Here is a 24,781-nt window from a genome sequence, read left to right on the forward strand (position 1 = left end):
ATAAAACATATAAAATGATAAATATAAATCAAGAAAGATAAATATATGAATTAATTGAGGAATAAACGAATGCTTGAAAAGATAAAGATCAAAGAACACGAACAAAAGAGAATACGAAAATTTACAATGATTCGACTTAACCAAACCTAGTTCATTAACTTAATTCCTTATTAAGGATTTTTCAATTAATTCACTAAAAATCTTCTTATTACTCTGGATATGCCCTTTAACAACAAGGTGGGAAATATACAAATCTTCTACTTAGACAAGTAAGTCCTTTAGCTACCGAAGCTAGAAAAATAAGAATGATACAAATATAAGAGAGAAGTCAAGAGTTAACATTTTTAGTTACAAATTCTCTCAAAATGAAAACAAAACTTAAGAATAAATTTACAAAGATAGAATGAAACATTAGAGAGAAAAATATAACAATAAAAGCACAAACTCTTGTAAGCTTAAATAAAATGATTTGTAATCTTTAAATCAACTTGTTTCCGTCCATTAACCTTCTCAAGTTCATCTATGACTTGTATTTATAAGCATCTCAAAAGATTCAAAAGAAATATAGCTGTTTGTGACCGTTGAAATTTGAAAAATTAACTGTTGGAAGCTTTCTGCGAAACAAACTGTCGACAGAAGAAATGAGATAGTCGATAGAATCAAATAATAAAACAATACTTAGTCGACAAAACAAATTAATTAGTTGACAAAAACAAGTAATACAACAATACATAGTCGACAAATTAATACACTTAATTGACAGAACCAATTTATACATTCTGTTAGTTGACAAAACCAAAGAGTTAGTCGACAAAATGAGGTAATAATTGACAAACTGAAGGAGGTAGTCGACTGATTGAAGAGATTTTGTCAACAGTTGAAGAAAAATTAGATTTGTTTGGTGATACAATCCATAGCATATATACATTACAACATATTTACATTTCTTTAGTTTAAGTAAATGTCCGCACATTTTTTAATTTATAGTTTACCTTCCATTTACTTTAATACATAAATATAAATAAAAAAATACCCCTCATTTGGTTTTAATAAAAATATCTAAAAAAATCAAAATTCATAATAATAAGAAAATAAAATTTTGATTTTAATACAAACTCAGGATTTAGCGATTTTATCACCCCTAAAATACATACCTTCTATTTATTAAAAAATTCATTAAAAATCATTTTAACAACAATGAATATGAACTATCAAAATACTAGGAGATACCTTTTTAAAATGAAAACATTTTCTTATATGTCTCCTTATAACGTATTAATCTTTCAGACTTAGAGAAATAACATTTCTTAGTTCATTTTGATATACAAAATACTATAATACTTATCAAAAATCTATTAGGAATTTAAATATATCAAAAATAGTTTTACTAGAATTATATTTTGTTAAATATCAAAATACACAATAGGTTGATTGAAGCAATTAGGCTTAATAACATGGTCTTTTGCCTTTGAAACATTTTGCTTCATTTATCCAATGATTCAAAATCAATTTGTAAAAATTATTTAAGAAATTCTTTTAAATTTTAAAACTCGTTTGTGCAAAACTCTATCTATGAAAAATTATAAATAATTTGATTTTCATTTTAACAAAACCCTTGAAATTGATTTTTGTTTTCAAATCATATACTTTAATTTAGAGTATAAAATTATTTGATATTTTTCATCATCAAAACTAAATGTAAGAGTAAAACATCAAGAAGTTCTACAAATGCATAGAACCAACAAATAGAAAGCCAAGCTTAACCAACAAACTATTGCATCCTTGTATTCATACACATGATATAGAATTTTCATATATCTCCTTTGAATTGAAAAAGTAGTAAAAAGAAGGAAAGATGAGAAAATAAAAGAAAAGAAAAGAAGAAGGGACATAAAAGAATCAACGATAACAAGACATTACATAGTTTGGTCATAAGGGGTTTATCACAATAAATATAACAAGACTACTTTATTTAGATAAACTCATTTATGGAGGGATACAATCGAATATATTTAACTCTAAACGACAAATGAAGATCATCCTTTGGATTTAAATCTATCACTTGTCTTTATCATTATACAAATCTCTCTATTACTTGAGTTGAACTCGCAACACTCTCCTTATAAATGGGAATGAATTAAAAAGCTCATCTTGTACAAATCCATTTCAATGTTCCAAAGCTCTCCATTCCTTTTTGTGTTTTTTATTCTTTTGTCCTACAAAGAAAATCTAGTTCATGAAATCAAGATATTAAAAAAAAAAAAAAAAAACCCTGTTCCCAATCTTCAATTTTCTCTTGAATGTAAATCATGGGTCAAATGAATGTTGTCAAATGCACCATCATGTTGCTTGGTAGGCAGTGAAAGGAGTCTGTAAGAGTTGAAAATGTGATCAAACACATGGTCACAAATCCAGAAGTTGACATCAAAGGCCACGATATCCATTAAATGCACAAATAACTATAGGGTGAATTATACTAATCCCCTGGGGTTTGGTCTAAATACAGAGAGTGTCCAAAGGTTTCAGAAATTAATCAACTAGCCATGCTTTTCTAAAGTTGTATTAGACTTGCCCTACGAGTAGAATGCCATTGGTCAACTATTATATTCTCTAGATCCTTAATTACTAAACAGCCCTTTATTATATATTTTTTTTCTTATACTCAAAGTAAACATGATACACAAGAATTGAAGAAAAACTGTTGGCAGTTTCTTCTTGAATATTGAAAGCCTGTGTTACCTGTCAACAGTTTACAGCTTCATTCAAATGTCTCCATTCTACATCTGACAGCTTGACTCTCCTTCGGAGCATTTCATCACACTTTGATGTTCTCTGAAATTTTGGCACTTTGAGTCCCTAGTTCTTGCCCAAATCACTCCCTAGGCTTTCCTAAGGCATTTATTTGTGGAGCAACTGTGAGATAAAAAGGAGTGTAACGGGAGGTGAATTAAAGGTCAAAAAAGGCCTTAGTGACCAAGAAATATGTGTAAATGGAGAACAGATTTGGAAAAAGGTATATAACTGAGAGCTTATGTGTATAGTTGAGCAGAATTTGAGGCTTAGTAGGACCTGATGGCTTTAGGAGCTGGATGGAAATTATCTAATGTAGCTGAGTAGCTAGGTCGGAAAGCAAATCAAGTCAATCTTCAAGAGGATTACATGGCTAATTAAGCTGGAATATTTCAGACTGCCACCTGTCTCAGCTATTGCACATGGGAGAAAAAAAAAAAACATACGTATATAGTATATAACAAACAATTGGCATCTGAGGAAATGAAGAGAATATTGTTATAACCAAAGCTTCTAGAAGATAAATAGTTAGCTGCAGTTGAGATTGAGAGAGAAAATGGCTTAACTCGTTAATTCTAGAAAGTTGCTAGGTGGTAGCTAGGGAAGAGTCCAGCTGGAACAGATTTATGCTCCTGCAGATAAAATAGAAAATATACAACAAAAGGTGTAATTCTTTTTTATTTTTTTGCTCATTTCATATTGTATTTGTTGGTTTCACCATGTCAACTAAGTGATAAAACACAATTATATCAATTATCTTAATTCACCACCATCTTATGAAACTTTTTCATATGAAGATGGTGTTGAAACTTCATTTTATCATTACTCCACCAAGGGATATTATTCACTGCTGGTCCCAAGCCCGGATAAAGGAGGAGGGTTGCGTTAGGTAACCAACAGTCAGCATAAAACTTAGTCGGATCCAAATATGAATTCTAAACAAATTATCTGTTGGGGATATAACCCACATAAAAGTCTAGAATTCATGTAGCCAACCCCACATAGTGGGATAACGGCTTGATATGTTATTGTTGTTGCTCATTAGCAAAGGGTGTGATTCTATTCACCTGCATGAGCTCCTATTGCAGTGTGTGAGGATTCTATTCACCTGCATGAGCTCCTATTGCAGTGTGTGAGGGTTGCACTTGCTGAAGGATAGAAAGAGAACAGAAAGTAATTTTGGTGTGTGCGTATTGCTGACAAACAGAGCCGTGTGAGTGCTGCAAATGTTTGCCGAAACAAAGAGAGATTTTGAGGATTAACTTGATGAAAACTTAACAGTGAGGGAAGAGGAGAAAACTGACCTGAAATCCACCCTAAACTAGAAAGAAGCAAGCCCTTGAAAGGTATCTCCCTTCCTGTGGCAATTACCATGGCACTGCATCTTTCATTACACTTGCACAAACTCTTCTTGCAAGTTTGCCTTGCCTATGTTCTTTGTTGCTTATTGATACGAGAGCTACGAGAAAACAAAAACAGAGGAGACAAATTTTTCTTTGTTGATCACATTCTTATTCATTGCACAGTTTTTTATATAGAGATAAGAGTTTAACAAAAAACCAAGTAAATCCCTAATATCAAGGCATGACTAACAACTTCCTAATATTAAGCCTTAAATACTTTAAATAACAAAATTTCAAAACAGCTTCTACTAATATCCTGAAGACTCGGTCATACAGTGCCCCACTCGCTACTTTAGCTCACATCACACGTTGCAGTTTGGTCAGCACACGTTGCAGCTTCTGAGGCACTTTCACAACACTCCTCATTGCCTTAATAGCTGCAGACACCTAGTTTGTTTCTCAAAGCTTCAAATCTAGCTTTTGATAGAGCTTTAGTTAATATATCAGCAATTTGATCCTCAGTTCTGCAATAAAGTAGACTGATTTCACCTTCTTTCTGTATTTCTCTTCAAAAATACAGCTTGATCATAAAATGCTTAGTCCTGCCATGAAAAATAGGATTATTTGAAATCAAAATTGCAGCTTGGTTGTCTACAAGAATTTGTGTTGGCTCATTTTGCTCCATATGTAAATCTGCAAGTAGCTTTCTGATCCAAATTGCTTGATTCACAGCAGCAGTAGCTGCCATATATTCAGCCTCGGCTGTGCTTTGAGCCACCACATCTTGCTTCTTTGAACACTCATGAAAACATTCCTGATCCAAAGCTGAAACAATAACTTGTTGTGCTTCTCATGTCATCAACAGAACCTGCCCAATCACTATCAGAATAACCATGAAGATTAAAATTCTGAAAGTGAGAATATTTGATACCATAATTTGTCGTTCCCTTAACATATCTCACAATCCTTTTGACAGCTTGAAGGTGCATTTCGCTGGAACAATATGCATGAATCTTGAGAGTAGGCTTACTGCAAACATAATGTCTGGTCTAGTTGCAGTAAGATACATCGAACACCCGATTACTGACCTTCATCAACTTTATCTGCTCCATCATCCTTGTAGTTTGAGCGAAGGGAATTCTGACTTGCTTGCCATACTGACAAGCCACACAATCAGATAATTTGTCTTCCAACATTGGCAAACCTTTCACCAGATTGTGTTTTTGCATATACAAGAGTCCAGCATGATGGAAATGCCCGGGCCTTTTGTGCCACAGTTCCACATTGCTTGCACTGCTTGGAAAAACTATTTGCTCTTCCTCCAATAAATTCAGAGCAAAGCTTTTTGCCCTCATTTTCACCTTAAATATATTTCTGTCTTTTTCATCTTTGATCATGCACCATTTGTCTTCAAATATGACTTTGAAACCCTTCTCAATCAACTGTCCAACACTAAGCAGATTTTGGTCAATTTCAGGCACATATAAAACATCAGTAATATACTTCAAACCTGATAGGCTTTCTATAGCCACAGTTCCTTTGCCCTTGACTGAGATGTATTCATCATTTCCAATTTTTACTTTGGAAATAACAGTTTTGTCAAGCTCCTTGAAGAACTCCTGGTCATTCGTCATGTGGTGTGTGCATCCACTATCAATTAGCCAAGAGTCACTAGAGCTGTTGCTTGTCACAAAACAAGTTGCAACAAACAACTGCTCCTCTATAGCCTCTGTAGCATCTTCTTTGTCTTCATTTTGTTGTGACTTGCAGATTCTCTCCATGTGCCCAATCTGACCACATTTCCTGCATTTGACATCAGGTCTCCACCAACACTTCCTTTGTAGGTGATTAGTTTTTTCACAATGTGGGCAAGGTGGATATGTTTCCTTCTTGTTTTTGTTGTTATTTTCAGTTTTCTTCTTGTTCTTCTTCTTGTTGTTCCTCTTGTCTTTGCCTCCTCCTGAATTTAGTGCCTTTGCTTGAAGAGCACCCTGCACAGATTCCTCGTCTCATCATTCTTCTTTGCTCCTGTGCCTGCAATGCACTCACTAATTCTCCCAAGGACATACTTGATATATCTTTTGACTCTTCTAATGAAGAAATTTTAGACTCATATTTTTCAGGTACAGTTACAAGAATTTTTTACACAATTTGTTCATCAAGAAAGTCCTTACCAAGCAATCTCACCTTGCTTACTATGTTCATCAACCTGTCAGAGTAGTCTTTGATGGTTTCTGTCTCCTTCATCTTCTGCATTTCAAACTCTCTGATCAAGTTGAGCACTTGCATGTTCTTGGTTCTTTCATTCCCCTGATATTCAGCTTTAAGGTAGTCCCAAATGTCCTTTGCAGACTCTAGCTTCATGATTCTTGTGAATATTGTACTTGACACAGCAGAAAATAGGCAGGCTTTAGCTTTGGACTTCCTTGTCTTCCTTTCTTTGTGGGATTTCAGCTGAGCAATTGTAGGATTTGCAGGCAATGGAGGAATGTTATAGTCTTCCTCCACAGCTTCCCAGAGATCCAAAGCTTCAAGATGAACTGTCATTCTTATGGCCCAGGCTTGATAATTGTCACCATAAAAAATTGGTGGTATAACATGTGAAATGGTTGTTTCGGTTTCCATTGAGGCTGACGGAAGAGAAACTATGTGTTTTGGTTTGTGTGTGTGGACTCACTCAACTCAAAAATCCCTCAAGAATGGTGCTCTGATACCAATCTGTTGCTTATTGGTACGAGAGCTAAGAGAAAACAAAAACAGAGGAGAAATATTTTTCTTTGTTAATCACATTCTTATTCATTGCATGGTTTTTCATATAGAGATAGAGTTTATCAAAAAACCAAGTAAATCCCTAATATCAAGGCATGACTAACAACTTCCTAATATTAAGCCTTAAATACTTTAAATAACAAAATTTCAAAACAGCTTCTACTAATATCCTGAAGACTCGGTCATACAGTGCCCCACTTGCTACTTTAGCTCGCATCACACGTTGCAGTTTGGTCAGCACATGTTGCAGCTTCTGAGGCACTTTTCACAACATTCTTCTTTGGCTGTCGGTAGCTCACTGATTTGAGTAACACTTAGTATTTGAGTGGCTTCTCTTGGAGGAGTTAGTCCCCTTGGGGATAGTGAGCCATTGTGATGCTGGAGGAGGTGAAAGAGGTAGACAAATTTGTGGAAAATGTAATTTCAGTGACTGCATATTGCACTATACATGAGCATGAGTGTTTTGCATTGTGTGCTGTAATGTGGCATGGGAACTTGTTGAGCCTCATAGTCATAGCTCATGTGGCATTTCATCATCCCACAGATTAGAGACTTCTTGGGGTCAAGACTGTGGAAGTTAATTTCAAATATGATCATCATGGTTTCTGAATTTCCTCCTGTAATGATTTTGCTTTGGTATTGTAATGTCTTCTTGAGGGCTGAGATATTGAGTTACAGTATGTAAGTTTAACATAATTGTATGTTCTTCAAGAGGAGAAAACTGACCTGAAATCCACCATAAACTAGAAAGAAGCAAGCCCTTGAAAGGTATCTCCCTTCCTGTGGCAATTACAATGGCACTGCATCTTGCATTACACTTGCACAAACTCTTCTTGCAAGTTTGCCTTGCCTATGTTCTTCTTTGGCTGTCAGTAGCTCACTGATTTGGGTAACACTTAGTATTTGAGTGGCTTCTCTTGGCGGAGTTAGTCGCCTTGGGGATAGTGAGCCATTATGATGCTGGAGGAGGTGAAAGGGGTAGACAAATTTGTGGAAAATGTAATTTCAGTGACTGCATATTGCACTATACATGAGCATGAGTGTTTTGCATTGTGTGCTGTAATGTGGCATGAGAACTTGTTGAGCCTCATAGTCATAGCTCATGTGGCATTTCATCATCCCACAGATTAGAGACTTCTTGGGGTCAAGACTGTGGAAGTTAATTTCAAATATGATCATCATGGTTTCTGAATTTCCTCCTGTAATGATTTTACTTTGGTATTGTAATGTCTTCTTGAGGGCCGAGATATTGAGTTACAGTATGTAAGTTTAACATAACTATAAGGCTTACGGCCAAGATATGTCTTGACCTCAGTTAGATCCTGCATGCATTATGTAGTAAAACGCTCATTTCAGTGAATGTCTAATGTTGCAAGAGTATGAAATGTCTAGGAAGCTATGCATGTTTGTAAAGTTTCTTACATAATGTCTACAAATATTGAGTCCTTTAATAAATGGAGGAATGGTACATATTCAAATTTTACTCTTGGAAAATACTGGAATTATGGTGCAAGATACTTTGTTTTTAATTATTTTTCTTTCTTTATTTCCTTCTTTTACTTTTATTTTCCAAGATTGTAAAACCTTAAAATTATGTGATATTGCTTTTGTATCTTGACATTTGGAACTCATGGTCCCACTTCCAATCAATTTATGTTGTTATTGAAGTTACTTTTGGTTTGCCATTCAGTTTCAAGGTTGGAGTTTTGACAGGTAGTGATCACTAGGTCTATTTTGCCAAAAAAAGTGAACTGGTTTTATAGTTTTGACTATCTAGTCCAATGTTATGAGAGAAGATTATTGCTTATTTGACATTTTTTCAGTAAACTATTGGCTTGTTAGAAAGCAAGACATATGAAGCCTAATGTCTGGTGGTAGCTTTCCATTCAAAAAACAAACGCAATCTAAATTATGTGTAGCAAAAACGAGGGCCATTAGCCATTTCTGTACATACATTGTTTCGCATATCATTTGATATAAATATAGAACTAAAGCACATATTTCATATTTTAAAGAATAATTTAAAATAGTAGGCACAATAGCTTCCAGATAACTGCTCTAACTTTTAGAGTGTCAGGCATTCAAGAAGAGTAACTGTCATTATTGCCCTTGTTGGGAGATGTAGGTAGGAGACCCACTCCTGCCTGTTGGAAAGGCCGCTATCATACTTAGGAAGTGGACATTCTCATAGGCCTATGAGTTGAAGAGACCCAAATAACATAATGGGGTAGGCCAACCAGGATTGGTCAATGTGACGCCATGAATTGCTTTTGGGCTGCAACCATAGTTACACAAAACGTGGCACATTCCAATTCATGGTATGTATTTAGGTATGAGGCACGCTACTTAGCTAGATACACATTCAAGGGGGTAGGATTAGTTGGTATGTCAGCTTGGCTCGCGGTTCGCTTTGAATAATGTATTGGTATGCTTATTAAAATTTAAAGGAAAAATTTTGTTATATTCATAAGATATTGCAATGAAAATAAGGTTCAACTTAACAAAAAGCAAGTTTGCAATAATATAAAACCATAACAGTAGGACCAAAAATAGGAAAGAGAAAAAAACACTGAATGCTAACATAACAAATTTAAAGCTAACAGTCATCCCCAAAGCTTAATGATAAGGTGAACTTCTTTCATCTCCCAATGATTTCTAAGCTTAAAACTTTGATTTTGGGCTATCAAGTAACCTTAAAGTTTTATATTTGGGATCTCCATTTTTGGTGATCTAGGTCCCACCCCTCCTTGTTCCAATATGTATTTGTGCCCCAATCACATACGTGCGATTGGAAACACAATTTGTTTTGGGGAGGGGGGGGGGGGGGGGGGGACTATGGGTGCGACCTCCAATTGATGATTTTTATTGGCTAAATCAGTAGTTTGCTATCCTAGCAAGGGTGACAATTAATATGTGGCTCGGATGTATGTTTGGGCTTATGTTGTCTACCTTATCAGAGGAGAGTTGCTTTCTAACAAGTCAATCTCATTAGTATAGCAACTATACTTGCCACTTCTCCAGGAAGTTGAGTTGGGACGGGGCAACATCTGCATAGCTATACAGAGCATAATGCTAGCTGTGCCAATGTGGAGTATAAGAGAGCTGTGGCCAACCAGTTTGACATGGGAGCAACTACACGTAGGATGACCCACTGTAGACACGAACCCCGAAGCTGATTTATGGGGCATTGATAGAGTGGCATGCTATCCTGCCATGACAATCCCATTCTCTAAACTCTCTTGTTTTGCAACGATGAGCTAGACCATCAATTTGCCGGCCATGAACATTTTCATTCGTACTTCTAGCTTAACTTGTGCTATTTTTTGCAATACAAACAACAAATATCTTCATTTGTTGGTATTTGTGGATTGTTTGGTGACCATTCACCTTGGACAATTGCACATATTTATGGATTGTCTGTTGACCATTCACCATCATTGAGTAGCAACTGACGATGTTCCCCCAAGGGTAAACATTTGGTTGATGAAAGTGCCATTCATCTGCTTTGATATTATTAAGTGGCACTTTCCATCACATGTTATGCATTAGGTTGGCATAGTGCATCAAACAATGTCGATATGAAACAGGGATGCACCACCAAGATAGGAGGGGTTTACACTCCACGGGTTGGGAGGCACACTATTAGTATTACTAGTGTTCTAAAATGCGTCAGGCGCTACTCGAGCGCCAGACTGAGACCTAGTGCCTAAGCTGCCTAGGCGAGGCCTAGGAAAATTGTGTTTTTTTTTTTTTTTAACTTTTTGATATATTATGTAATTTGATGTTATTTTTAAATAAATCAAAGTTGGAAAGACAAGTGACATAATGGAATTAAGTCTTGAGAAAACAAACTATTGTAGATTAGTTCTGGGTTCAGGAAGGTAGAAGCAACAATAATGCAACATAAACCATATCCAAATAATCTAACCATCTATTTGGACTTCTTTCTCTCCATATTCTTCCAACACACATCTTCTTTGAACTCAAAATCAAATTCATAGATTTCTTACTCATCTTCTTCTTTTGGTTGGAGACTCTGCACGGTACAAGAAAATGACAACGAGGAGAACGATAGTGAAGATGGGTTGGGTTGGGTTCGGAGATGTGAACGATAGCAGGAACGATTTGAAGAAGAAAATGACAACGGTTGCAGACTTACTTGCAATGGCGACAACGTGGCTACGGGGGAAAGAGACAACGGCTGTAGGTTGTAGTGGCAATGGCAAAGGGGGAAGAGTGAGGAGAATTAAGGATTTCTGTAAGGAGAAGGTTGAAGTATCATGCGAAGTAGGGAATGGGAGATTTCTTTGGGGATTGACGTCGTTTTGTGCTTTGGCCACGTAGGCGCCACCTGGGCCCGATTAATTATATATTCTTCAATGATATGAATAGGAGAGGGGAAAAAATGGTAAATTGCACCCAAAACCCCAATGGTTTAGGCTATTTAGAAGGAGACTCCTGTGGTTTTAAAATGTCTTTGAAGGCCCCCATGGTTTTCTTTTATTGCATAGACCCCCCTTTATTGAGTCAAAAGCCCCCATTGGGTGGCTGTGGTTTTGCTTTAAATTCCATCTGGAACTCTTGCGATTTTGACCATTTTCACACAAACCCCTATGAGTTACATTAATTTTTCATAATACAAATTGAAACATCGAAGACAACCTATTTGGGCTATGACTTAATGAAGGAGGGTCTATGCAAAAAACAGAAAGACAGAAAACCAGAGGGAGCTTCAAAGTCTTTTTTAAACCACATGAAGCCTCCTTGCAAATGGCTCAAATGCAGGGGGTCCGAGTATAATTTAACCCCCCGCCCCCAAATAAAATGTGTCTAACAGGAAATCTTCACCTTATTGTATTCAAATCTTTAATATCCTGCCTATGTGGCTCTCTTTCACACTTTACTTCCTGCCTGATATCTCAGCATAAGCTGGTTTCATCATAATCTATGACTTCTAGATCAATCCAGTTTAGGAAAAATTCTTATATTGCTTCAAAAATTTTTGAAGAAAGTTAAAGCAATATATGCCATTATCCTATCCTTGCATTTTGATATATCTTATATAGTGTCTCTACATTCAGATCATGCACTCAGGTGAATGTCTCCCCTCACAGTGTATTCATTTCCAAATCTGGTAGCATTAGACATAAGCTGATGCTTTCGTACTAGATGTTAAAACATAATTTATCTATGACCAATTGTATTCTCCGAGCTGCAGCTTACATTCTCATGTATTGCACATGGAAGGAATTACAAAGATTAAGGAGTAACTTGTACAGAAGGAAAAACCTTTCAAGCAGGCAAAACCAAATCTTCTGTCCAGTTTTCAAGCCCACAGAAATTATTTTCACACTCTACAATACAACATTTGCCCAATCTAAAACTTTCTCTAGCTAAAGAAAAGAGAAAGTGCAGAAGAAGGTTGAAATTACAAATCAATAACCTTTAGCTCATTTGCCGATTTCTGAAAAAAGTGCCGGACCGTTGCCCATCTTGCCCTATTCGAAATGAGAAAACGATGCGTAAAAAATAAGAAACATAAAAAAAGAAGATATGTATATATATATATATATATAGAGAGAGAGAGAGAGAGAGAGAGAGAGAGAGAGAGTTATTACACTGAAGGGTTGCCTTTGTGAAGGAGAAGACCCCGATCGCCGATGACAGCTGGCGATGTTTCAGAGAGAGACGTTTTGTGTACACTGTACACAGCGCGGCAGAGCGAGAGAGAGGGGGGGAGAGAGAGAGAGAGAGAGAGAGAGAGAGATTGACTTAAGGAGAGAGGCGAGATGAGGAAAAAAATTGTTATTACCAGCGGGTGATATTAGTGAGTGTCAGCACTCCTTTTTATGCGACGTGGCGAGAGCTCATGGGTTCGTCAAGTCGACTTGTATATAAAAAGCATTTTTCATATATAAAAATACTTGGCGACGGAGACAAGGCGCATGCCACTGTGGATAAGTAATTTGCCGTTTACATAGAGCTTGGTTGTGCGGAAAAGCCCTCAGATTATTGGGCCATGGTTTTGGTTTTTAATGGGCCAGCCTTGACAAACCCGTGATGTGTAATAAGGCTAAAATGAGGATTTAGTTAAATAAGAAAAATTATTTGATAATAATGAAATCATTAAGTGGAACAAAAGGCTACATCGACATCGACTCCAAAAGAATAATATATATTTTGTTTGAATCAACATTTGACTTCTTTCAAAAGCAACCCGATTCATAAATTTTCGATTTTATTTTTTATTACAAAAAAAAGATGGCCTAGCATTTTTTAAACTCATAGTCGACCCAGATGCTTTCTATTATGCAAGTTATTGATTCCACATTAAAATAAACTGATGGAATGCCATGAATTTGTTGAGTAGATTAGATTAGAAAAGTATAAATCCAGTTCTTTCTTTCAAATGCAATACAAATGGCATGATTAATTAATCCTAGCTAGCTAGGAACGCCAAGAGCTGCCTAGACAAGTAGTTCTCATTTTTGTATGCCAAAATCACAAACAAAGAGAGCCAAAATCTGAATACGTACACTGCTGGATATAAAAGAATTAATTTTACCAAAATCTATAGTTATTCATATTGTTGGTACCTAAGGTATATGATACAGTTTCGAAGGCTTCAAATTCTGGGTGACATTGAAATACGTCAATGTATGGATCCACTTCTCCTGATTCTTCAGAAGATGAACGGCAATGGTGTCCGGCCAGAGCTCGTGCGTACATCTCGTCGGCGGCTCCGGATAATTATACATCGACCACTTAGCATTGAACCGATGCTTTGCCCGGTGGCCATCTCTCATCCATTGCCCAAAAATCTTGTCTTCCGGACCTTCAAGATTGTTCTTCGGTATATCAGAAACCCTAATCCACTCAACTATGTCCCAAGAAACCAGAAATCCCATTCCAGACATGTAATGAACGAAAGGGTCCATGCTAGGGCATGGAATAACATAGCCATAGTACAGATCTTCTCTGGGCAAGGGCTTCAGTGACTCCACCAGGTTTTCTAACCTGAAATACGCGTCGTCGTCGGCCTTCAGCACGTAATGGTACGGCGGGTATGGCCGGTCGGAGCTGTTTAGCATCTCCGGCAAGCTCGAAAAGTAGGTGTAAGTCTTACCTGTCGAAACAAACATGAGACTCAAGACAATAAATACAGGAGAATTAAAAGAGACAAAAAAGAAAGTGTAATCGTAATCTGTAATTAGCGTTAATTACCCTTGTTCATGTTCTCTTTGCAGTCGAGTATAATGATATCGTCGTACCGCATTATCTCTAGGGCGACCAGAACTTTCTGATCTTCCTTGGTGAGGTTGCAGAAGACGAACTTCACGTCGACTTTGGCGCCGGCCGGAGACTGCGTACCGTAGATGAGGCGGAGGAAGTGACGGCGGTGGTACTGGTCGGGAAGCGTTAAGATGCCTAGAAGAATTCTGATATCGTCCCCGGACGACGAGTCGCTTACCGACGTCGCAAAATTTTCAGATATCCGCGCTTGATGTGGCATTTTGGAGAGAGCGCATCTCCCGAACTTGAGTAGACTATCGAATCGGACTTCGTTGAGGGAAGCCAAGACACAGAGAAAGAGAATGAAGAAGAAGGAGGTGATTATGAATCTCCGGCCGTCGGGTCTTGCCGGCTTGATCATCTTACATACGAAATTAATCGGAGCCTGTGAAAGAGAAGATACAAAGATGTAGAGAGATTGGTTCATTCGGAGAGAAGAGGAGAGGGTGGTAGGAAGAGCCATTTGAAACTTGATTTTGATGCCAATAAATTCATTAGTTCCTTAGATGAAACGCTTCAGTTCGGCAACTTTCGTGCTATGGAATCGACTATTTTGACTTTTCATCCTTGAAGAAAGGTGATGATCAATGGTTGAAAGAGCAGAGCAGAGCAGGGGAGGAGCCAGTGATTTGACCATCGTACCCTTGACAATTGGCCAACTACTGATAATTGGTTCATAAAAAAAGGAAAATACTTATTGCACGGTGCACTGGGAGTATGGGTGAACTTATATACTAATAAATAGTCACGGTTTGGCCTCACTTGTATACCAAAAAAAGTTGATAATTTTAGGGCTTATACATATATTCAAATATATTTTTTTCTTTTATCAAAAATTATAGAATCGAGTGGCGAGGAGCCCGCAAGGGAGAGCATTCCAAGATATATATTTTTGACTTAATAAAAATAGACTCATTATATTGTGTTAAATAATTTTATTTTTAGTTATTAATGAAAATTTCTTGTCATTATGTTAATTGTGGATGTGTATTGAGTAATTTTGTTGAATATACACAATAATTCACAAATCACATTATATCAAATAAGTAGGTAGAAATCTATTATTTACATGTATATACATTTATTAAGAATAAAAGACCCGTATTGTTATGATTTAATTACATGTATATACATGATTTCAATGATCATGTTCCCAATCATTTAATTCAAAAAATAATTGAGGTGAGATGTTAACACTTTAAAATAAAAAATATTTTTTAATATTTTTAATTCTTAAAAAAAATTATTAATTCTTTAAAAACATATTATTAATTTAGTGAGTGTTAAAATTAAATAAATGTGATTCGTATAAAATATACTCACTCTTGCAGGTATCCATCCGCCAAATGAAATTGCATGGGAGGAGTTTTGGGTCACTTTAGTGCGCCTTTTTGGTAGGTCCCTTGTGCATGTATCAGGACGGCGGCATTCTCCGAGCCTGAAGTCACGAAGGAATGGCGGAGAAAAAGGTGGTGAAGTGAGGTTGAGCCTAACGTTGGCTTCACTTCATCATCAGTGGGTCTTCACTTGCACATTATTAAACACATTTGTCCAATAAAATATATATATTTCAATCGGTCAACCCTTGGAAATTAGGTATTTTCGCATCAACCTATATGTGGGAATGGGATGGTAGTCACCAAATTAAGTACTTCTTAACGTGCTTGAAAATAAAAATAAGGCCATTGACTATAAAGAACCTTTTATTTTAGTGATCCAATAAGACACGTATACCTACTATATATATATATATATATATGGCTAGCTATTTTTAAAAACTAACATTGCCTAAACAGAACTTAATTATAAATAAAATTGATGATTGTTCTGGGAATTAATTGGGATTCTTAATTAGTGAAGCAAAGATGTTGCTTACTTTTGCAAAAAATTGCAAAGCTTCTCTCTAAACTGTAATGGCGTGGGCAGTAGAGCCGGCTGCCCACGTGAAGCTGCTTCTCAAATAACTTTGAACAGCTAAGCTGGATGGCTAGCTAGCTTGATGCATGTTGTATGTTCTGGGCATGCAGTTTTACAAAAGAACTATAATAATAATATTTTTATTTTATTTATTAGATGTTTCACTTGTATTTTATTCTTTTAAGAAATAATATTTACCTTCAAATATAGAAATTTGAGTTTTTACATTTTTTGACACATTTTAAAAGTATAATTTTTTTAACATTTTTGGTTAAAAACTACGGACTACTGAGGGTTTTGGAAATGGAAGCAATCTCCCAATGTTTGACACCTAAAATGGTTTATTCATAATTACATAGAAATAGTAAAACTATTTAATATTGGCCATCTTCAAATTTTATAAAAAAAAATAATATACTAAAAAATAAAACACAACTTTAAAAAATTAAAATATTTTAAAAGTCAACATTTCATAAATAAATGATACTTATATTAAAAAACAAATGTATTCAAATATATAGCCATCTTATCAGTCCTTAGAGCATCTCTAAGGAAACACCAATTTGGCACCCAACACCAATTTGGTGTCAAAATACACTCCAATTAATACACCAATTTTGTGTTGAGTACAAACTTTAATCACCAAATTTTGTGTTGATGAATAGTATAATACCAAATTTTGGTGTTATACTATTCACCAACACCAAATTTGCTTTTTAGTTTTATTTTCAATTTTGCCCCTCTTGCTATAATTTCAAAACAAATTATTCTCATTATATCATTTATTAATTTTATTATATTTGTATATTTTGATTAATAATTAGAAATATAAATTAAATTGTTATTGTAACGCCCCGTTAATGGTGATTTAATTTAATTTTGAGGTTATTTGATTTAAAAGAAATATTAAAATAATTTGTTGTGATTAAATAAAATTAAATCGGGTGATTTTAAGGAAATAAGAAATTAAGATAATTAATTTTGTTATTTAGGAATTTCTGGAATTAGAGAAAAATTAAAATAAATTCAATTTGTGCGATTTTCAGAAATTTAGGATGTTAATGTAATTAATTAAATGGGTGTTAGTGTAATTAATAGAAAATTAGGGGTGCTGGTGTGAATCGCGAAAGAGGGAAAAAGTCACCTTAAATATAACTTAAATCCCATATAGGTTAAGGTGAGCGTGCGGGAGCGAGCGGTCGCGCACGAGGTGGCTAGGCAGTGGACGCGGCTTCGAGTCCGCGGGTAGGCGCGCGAGGCTGAGGATTTTGGCTAATTTAATTTAGCCCCTAGACGTCAAAACGACGTAATTTCGAAGGAGGCGGTGGCCTCCCCAGCGGCCGTTCCAGCGCTGCCACGTGACGTCCCTTCTGCTCACTTTTTTGGCCAAATTTAAGCCCAATTCAGGCGTGATTTGTGCAGCAAACAGTAAGAAAATTTTTACAGAAAATAACAGTGAGCTTGCGAATGTAAATGTGGGAGATTTTAATGCAAAAATTGGATTAATTCAAGGTTTAATTCCAGATTTAATTTTCCAGGTATGTACCTAAGCTAGTAATTAATATTTTCTGCGGTCGAAATTTTGTTTAGGGTCCAATTTTATTAATTTTGGCGAATAATTGGGTTATTGCAGTTTGTATAACTTTGACCGCGTTTGGTCAAATCGAACCTAAGGCTATCTTCGGAAAGGCAAGTTCTTTATACCCTTATTGTCGATTCTTTCGATATCAATTTATTTGACCTCCATTCATTGGTTTTGGTTGTTAATAAATTATGGAATTTAAAACGGTTTGTTTTAAAATTTAATTTATTAAACCGGTCTCGAGGGTTTTATTCGTTGGTTGCCTACGGGGGTTTGTACCACCCCCAAGCCTATGGGAATGATGTCGTACTCACCCGGGGCTAGGTTCTTAGCTGTCGGGTATTATTATTGGATTTTTGATTGTTTATTGGCTAGAGCGGTTGTGCAGTGGGGGCAAGGATTAGCTGTTCGGTGACGGTGCGACTGTCATACGATCTATCTTAGGCCGTTAGATGGTCTCTCCTAGTCACGAACCGCTGACCGATATCAAGCACTGCTGATTAGCTATGTCGTTATGTGATTATAGCATGTCTGATTATGTTTTATTCTTATTACATGGTTTGGTATGCATATGGGTACGGGCTGCATGTTGACATTATCATGATTTGGTTATGCTTGATCACGGACATTCTAGTTTGATCAGGTTGCATCCAGCACGGGCATATGCATCGCGTGTGGTTTACTATATGGGCGAAGCATGGCCTGATGCCTGGATGTATGGGCGCCTTGTATCACGTTGATGCTCATTACGCCATTGCATTTTATATGCATTGCATGGTTACTGGTAGTATTTAGTTCTCGGACAGGAGTACCGTTCCGAGGGAGCCTATGACTCGGTTGTCGGGAGTACCGGCAGGGATACGGGTGACGGGAGTACCGACCCGGGACAGTGCGTATAGGTTTGTTGGAGATCTATGTTGCCTTTCAGAGCAGCGGCATGTTGGTATGGGACTTGGGTGCTAGGTATCTTATGTGGGCCCCAAGGACCGGTATGTGTTTTTATTATGTGGCACTGTTGCGTCACATGGCTTGTGTGTACATGTGGGTTTATATTTGGGGTGATCTCCTCTTCTGTTTCGTTTATAGCTTTTTTTTTCATATGAACTTGCTGAGTCTTGCGACTCATCTTGCTTTCCATCATTCCAGGTAAGGGTAAAGTAAAAGTCGAGGGCGAGGATCGCGCCACCTAGCAGCCAGCCATGTTGGTAGGGTGTACAGTTAGTTGCCTCCGTCTTCTCTGATGTTTTGTTAGGAGTTCTGACTCTCATTTTTGACTGTGACTGGTTGTTCTTAGTATCTTTTATTTGTTGGCACATGTGTTTGTATATTTTTATATACTCCTTAACTGCTGTTCTAGTAGGGTATTTGTGGGCGTGCATATATATTGTTTTGTTTCCGTTGTTGTATTTTTTGTATGTATGCATGTCAGGGTATTTTTGACTTATGTCTATTTTTCTTCCCTTATGTAAGCGCTTATGTTTGGATAGACCGGGCGGTCGGGATATCCGAACGGAGGTGCTTACAGTTATAAAAAATATATACCAGGGGTGCTTACAGTTATAAAAAATATATACCAATGAAAATGTTTTATTAAGATCTATAAAATAAGTATAATATTGAATATATTTTAATATATTTTAAAATATTTAATATATATTATAAATACCATGTTAATATAAAATGAATTAACTTTGTTTATGTATATGAATTTTTTTTTTCAATAATTACTTGATAGAAATATAATATTCTTAATGTAAAAAATCAATAATATAATAAAAAGCAATAACATTTCTATTAACTTAAATTAAAAATATATGATGAAAATAGAAAAAAAGTTTAGGTAGTGTCATGTATCAAAGTTAGTTGTGAAATAAGTGAAAAAAAATGTGGATAAAAGAAGGTGAAAAAATTAGTTGAAATATTAAGTGAAAAAATATTTATGAGAAAAATAGTTAATTTGATTTAAAATATTAGTTGAAAAAAATGAGATGGATAAATAATTAGGTGGATGAACAATTAGTTTGATAAAAGTTAGGTGAAAATAATTAATTAAAAATTTGTTGGAAAATTAATTAGAATAACATATTTTGTAAAAAAAATTTAAAAAAAATTATGAGAGTAATTATTAATTTTTTTATTTAATTTGACTAATTATTTTTACTAATATTATTTTAAGTTAAATAAATAAATTAATATTAATTAAATAATTATTTATAGAATATTCTTTAAAGATATCTATTGCACCAATTTGGTGTTGTGGTATAAACTACTCTTTGACACTTAAATGGTGTCAAATTTGGTGTTATATATTAGAGATGATGTTAGATGTGCTTGACACTCATGATGGAATTGTGGTTGGCAAATTCATATTGTATGATTATTGAAATTTTTTGTTGTTTTGATTTTATTTTTGAAAATTAAATTTTTGAGTTAATTTAATTTTTATATTTTAATTTTTTTTAATATGGCAACTCGAATTTTTCTTTATTTTCATTACTCTTATATTTATATTTTTTTTAGTTAATTTAACACTTATATTTTTATGTAAGAAAAAAGATAAAGTGAAATGATAAAATACACATCACATTCTATTTAATTTTAAGTGTGCGGATTAAATTGACTCGAAAATATATATTTAAAAATATAATTAAAATAATAAAAAAATAAATTATTATATAAAAATTAAAATATAAAGATTGAATTGATTAAAAAATATAAATTTAAAGAGTATAATTTAAATAATAAAAATTTAAATGACACACAAAACGAAGGGAAAAAAATGAGGGGTATAAATATTTTAGGTTAGACAGGTGCGGTGCGGGTATGTCAAAGGTTGGGTTGTGTGGCGAGATTCCATTTCTCTGGCCGTCTCCATTTAATTAATTAATGATATCTCTTTTTGTATTAAAAAAAAATAAAAGAATGTTGTCGATGAGTAATTATACAACGATTATATAATATAAATATTTATAGAGCACAATTACGCTATCTGCTTTAATTCATTTTAATGATTTTTATAATATTTTCTATTTCATGTTATTGGCTTTTTCTTTTTTAAATTTTGATTTCATATAATATAATTAAAAATTCTTATAAAATTAATTCATTGACAGACTTGTGAATTGAGATACTTTCATATAATGAGATATGCTATTTGTACATAAGGTTCTTTACATAATCGTTTACAGGTGCGAGAAATTGACTATTTTACCCCTCTATAAAATTAACTATTTATCCCTGTATAAAGTCTCTCTCTTCCCCCAAACATATGTAGAATGCCTAACCTGTATATCTCACAATATCTCTCTCCTTCTTTCACTCTCTCAAGAACAAACACCAGTCTGGTTTAAAATCAGTCAAACACACAGTTGGGTTTCTGGTTTGTTAAGTTTGAGCACAAACAGCAACTCCCCAACGGGTTTTGAAGGAAACAAATGCTGCTAAAATAATTGATTTATGATTTTTAGTAGTCTTCTCTCTCAATTGATATTTCTTTTCATAGAAATCAGCTGATAGTCTCTTAATCTTAGATATATAAAAATCAACTGCATTTTTATTTATAGGAAAAAAAACCCATTGAGCAGTAATAAAATTGATTCTTGTATATAGATGATCAATAATTGCTTTTTTAAATGTAGGTTAATAAAAGATGAAGTTAGTGGCAAATGGAGATTGGAGGCAGATTACAGCTTTTGCAAAACAGTAAATTATTTGACTTTTAGCAGTCGGATTGCTAGATCTTCACAAGAAACGTCGATGTTTTTTCTCTAGGAACGACGGTAGACTCTGTCAATGTGAGGGGTGATGGCACTGATGCAACGGCGAGTCCGCTTCTAATTTAAATTCGGAGCACAGTAGTCAGTGCCTTCGCCAGTGAATTACAATGGAGAAAAACTCACATACTTCTCTTACTCTTGCAAATTCTAGGTGATTAGAGTTTTGTTTTTCTCCTACATCTTCTCTTACTCTTACTCTTGCAAATTCTTTTCTTTCATGAACAGGGAATAAAGGAACTAGGTCTTTGGTGTCTGGGTTTGATCTCCTTATTGCGCTTCCAGAAGCAATGATCAAAGGGAGGTAGATCTGAATCGTCAAGCACCAGTGGCCTTGCGGTGTTGATCGAAAAAGGGCAGTGGCGACTCTTTTTGACGGGGAGCTTGATGACAGTGGCTATGGCAACTCTTTCACGGAGAGATGGAGAGGGAGAGGTCGGTGTCGGAGACGATTGTTGCTTTTACAGTGGCAACTCTTTCACGGGGAGCTTGAAAGCGGTAGCTATAGCGATATCAGGAGAAGAACGATGGCGCTACCTCTCGCTGTCAGTGAAAGGATTGTGAAGGAAATAGCTTGAATGGTAGCTCGATTGGGAGATGAGGAGTTTGGAAAGAGGGAAGGTTTTCCCTCTTTTCATTTAACCCAATTTATCATCAATATATCGTGATTCTATTACTTCAATTTATATCCGATATACCGCCAAATTCTCGCAATATATCTTGTTCTGTAAAACTTATGTAAAGCTCCTTCTGTACAAAGAACATCTTTTCATACAATATATCTTGTCCTTCACCGTGACCCACCGTTCTGATTTCGTTACTAATTATATCCAAAAAGCTATTTTTTTTTTTGTAAAAAGTAATAAATGTAAAGACAAGCCAAGTACTGTAATTTGTAATAAATATTTTGTGTGTATCCGTGTGATTCCTTATCAAAATATTAAGGTTCGTTTAGTTTTAGAAAATTTTTCTTAGTTTTTTTATTTTATTTGTATAATTAAAAATATCATAATATTTTATATTTGATATAATTTATAATTTAATATAAAAAAAACACATAATAATAATAAAAAAAGTTAAAAAAATATTGAATATCGCAACCATATGAATCTTTCATACAGACAAACTATTTGTAAGCATTGATACATTGAATCAACAAGAGAATATTCAAATGTTATGACTAAATGTTTTTTTACTTTCAAAAAATTACATGGAAGTTAGTAATTGAGTCAAACAACCACAATTTTTTATTTAAATAAAAAAAAATTAAACCTTGCATGAGAGAGGGGACTAACCTTAGGATTTCTTTAATGGATTCTCCCACTAAGCGAGTTAATAATTTATAGACTCTCGACATCTTTCTATATCACACATCATTACATACATGTTGAGATTGAATTAGATCTAGAACCTTGATTGAATGAAGTTAACCAGGTTTTACTAGTATGATCAAATTTCGGCCTTTATGATATGTTTTTAAACTAAATCAACATTATATCTCAAAAATGTAATTGAATATCTTGAGATAATTTTTGCATTTGCATGAGCTCATAATATAAAACATAATAATATGCTAGAGAAGTGAACATTTTTGTATAGCTGATGGATAAACAAAATATCAACAATATGTGTACTATAATAACAATAAAATTATATGTATCAACTTCTACTAAAATATATGAAAAAAATTAAAATTCTCATGTTTTCCAACAACATGCCTATCAAAATCAACAAGCCTAAAGCATTTGGTCAATAGATCAGCTAACATGCAGTCAGATATGTAATATGTTCATGTTGAATATCACCACTGTTAATCCATTCTCTTAACTTGAAAAACTTTAACTCTTTATATTTTGTGTTGCCTAAATTCTTTAGTGGATATCTGTAATTGGATTGTCTACACCTACTATTTGTGTGGGTGGAGCAATGGTTCCTTCATGATTTAACTGCATTGCCATCTTCTATTAGGAATGTACAAATGTTTTAAATTTAATATTTTTATTTTGGGTTAATTATTAATATAAGATATAACTAATTATAATGTTAGAAATTCAACTGTCACAATTTTGACATATAGTTAACACATAGACAACATAGTCAATTAAAAATTAATTATAATTAGGTAAACTAACATATTAACCAAAACAAACAAATTACGTGCATTAATTAGCCTCGTATTATTATCAAGTTTTAGAGATTACATTAACACTACTTTGAGTTTGGAGAATTAGATTCATGTTGTATTGTTTTGTCTTATATTTTATATTAGTCAATCTTCTAACTCTAATGTACGTATATTGATGAATTCTTTTATAAAATTATCTCATTTCAAGCAATTATTAGTTTTACGATTTCAATATAAATGGTCTTCTTTGTGTGAATACTTTTTTTAATACATCATAATTTTTATTATATTATTATAAATTCTTTTATAAAATTTATGTATAAAATAATGCACGGGTGTTAAGTTAGTTTTTCAATTAAATATTAAGAAGAAATACATTTTAATGCTCTAAAAAATTAATTTATAACCCTCAAAATATCAAATAAATATTTTTGGTCATGAAAAAATTACAAAAATATACCAAAAAATATATTTGAGCGAGGGAAGAAAAACTAAAGAAAAAAAAAAACATGGGAGCACCTCACGTGCCCCACGCGCCATTAGTGCGAGTGGGACGAGCTTAAATGCACAATAAAAGAATAAGACTTGACTGTAAGAGAGGTTATCTTCAATCTCTGTTTGGGTCGCTATAACATCTCGCATCGAGCGATAAGAAATATCGGAACAATTTACCTTAATGGGCCTACGCGAACTTCCCAGGGGTCATCTATTCTTGAGCTTCCCCAACTCAAGCACGTTTAACCCGGGAGTTCCTTATTTACATTCAGTCCAAAAGGTATCCAGCTGTTGTTGTTTCCGTCCTTACATATCCTCGATATATACTACCATTCTCTGAGCTCTTGGGGTGGCGGGGCAAACCTCAGCCAAGACGCTGAGTCCCTAAGGGGGGTACGTGTAGGCACCTTAGACGAATCCCACATCAGTCATGCAACATGGGGAGATCTGAGACCGATTATAAGGTCGCATGACGAGAACGTCATGTGCTCAAGGGGGGCAAAATGTAATACACCAAGAGCCTATAAATGAGTAGTATATATCGAGAATAAGTAAGGAAGGAAACAACACAAACTTTATATCTTTTAGGCTGAATGTAGGCAAGGAACTCCCGGGTTAAACATGCTTGAGTTAGGGAAGTTCAAGGATGGGTAACCTCCTGGGAAGTTCACATAGGCCCATCAGGGTAAGTTGT

The 24,781-nt window shown here is 34.7% G+C and overlaps 1 protein-coding gene and 1 long non-coding RNA gene across 2 annotated transcripts; both read right to left on the bottom strand.

The window, feature by feature from the left end:
- Positions 1 to 12,093: 12,093 nt before the first annotated feature.
- Positions 12,094 to 12,668, bottom strand: LOC127806947 (uncharacterized). The gene is made up of 2 exons (XR_008024540.1): positions 12,521 to 12,668; positions 12,094 to 12,400 (listed from the first exon to the last, which is right to left on the bottom strand). It is a non-coding gene; the product is annotated as an uncharacterized LOC127806947 (long non-coding RNA).
- A 511-nt stretch (positions 12,669 to 13,179) lies between these two features.
- Positions 13,180 to 14,802, bottom strand: LOC127806624 (uncharacterized). The gene is made up of 2 exons (XM_052344022.1): positions 14,127 to 14,802; positions 13,180 to 14,028 (listed from the first exon to the last, which is right to left on the bottom strand). The coding sequence occupies exons 1-2, from the start codon at positions 14,656 to 14,658 to the stop codon at positions 13,499 to 13,501; spliced, it is 1,062 nt and encodes a 353-aa protein (XP_052199982.1). The 5' UTR covers positions 14,659 to 14,802; the 3' UTR covers positions 13,180 to 13,498.
- Between the last annotated feature and the right edge of the window lie 9,979 nt (positions 14,803 to 24,781).

Source organism: Diospyros lotus, chromosome 7 (assembly GCF_014633365.1).
Source record: "Diospyros lotus cultivar Yz01 chromosome 7, ASM1463336v1, whole genome shotgun sequence".
NCBI lineage: Eukaryota > Viridiplantae > Streptophyta > Magnoliopsida > Ericales > Ebenaceae > Diospyros > Diospyros lotus.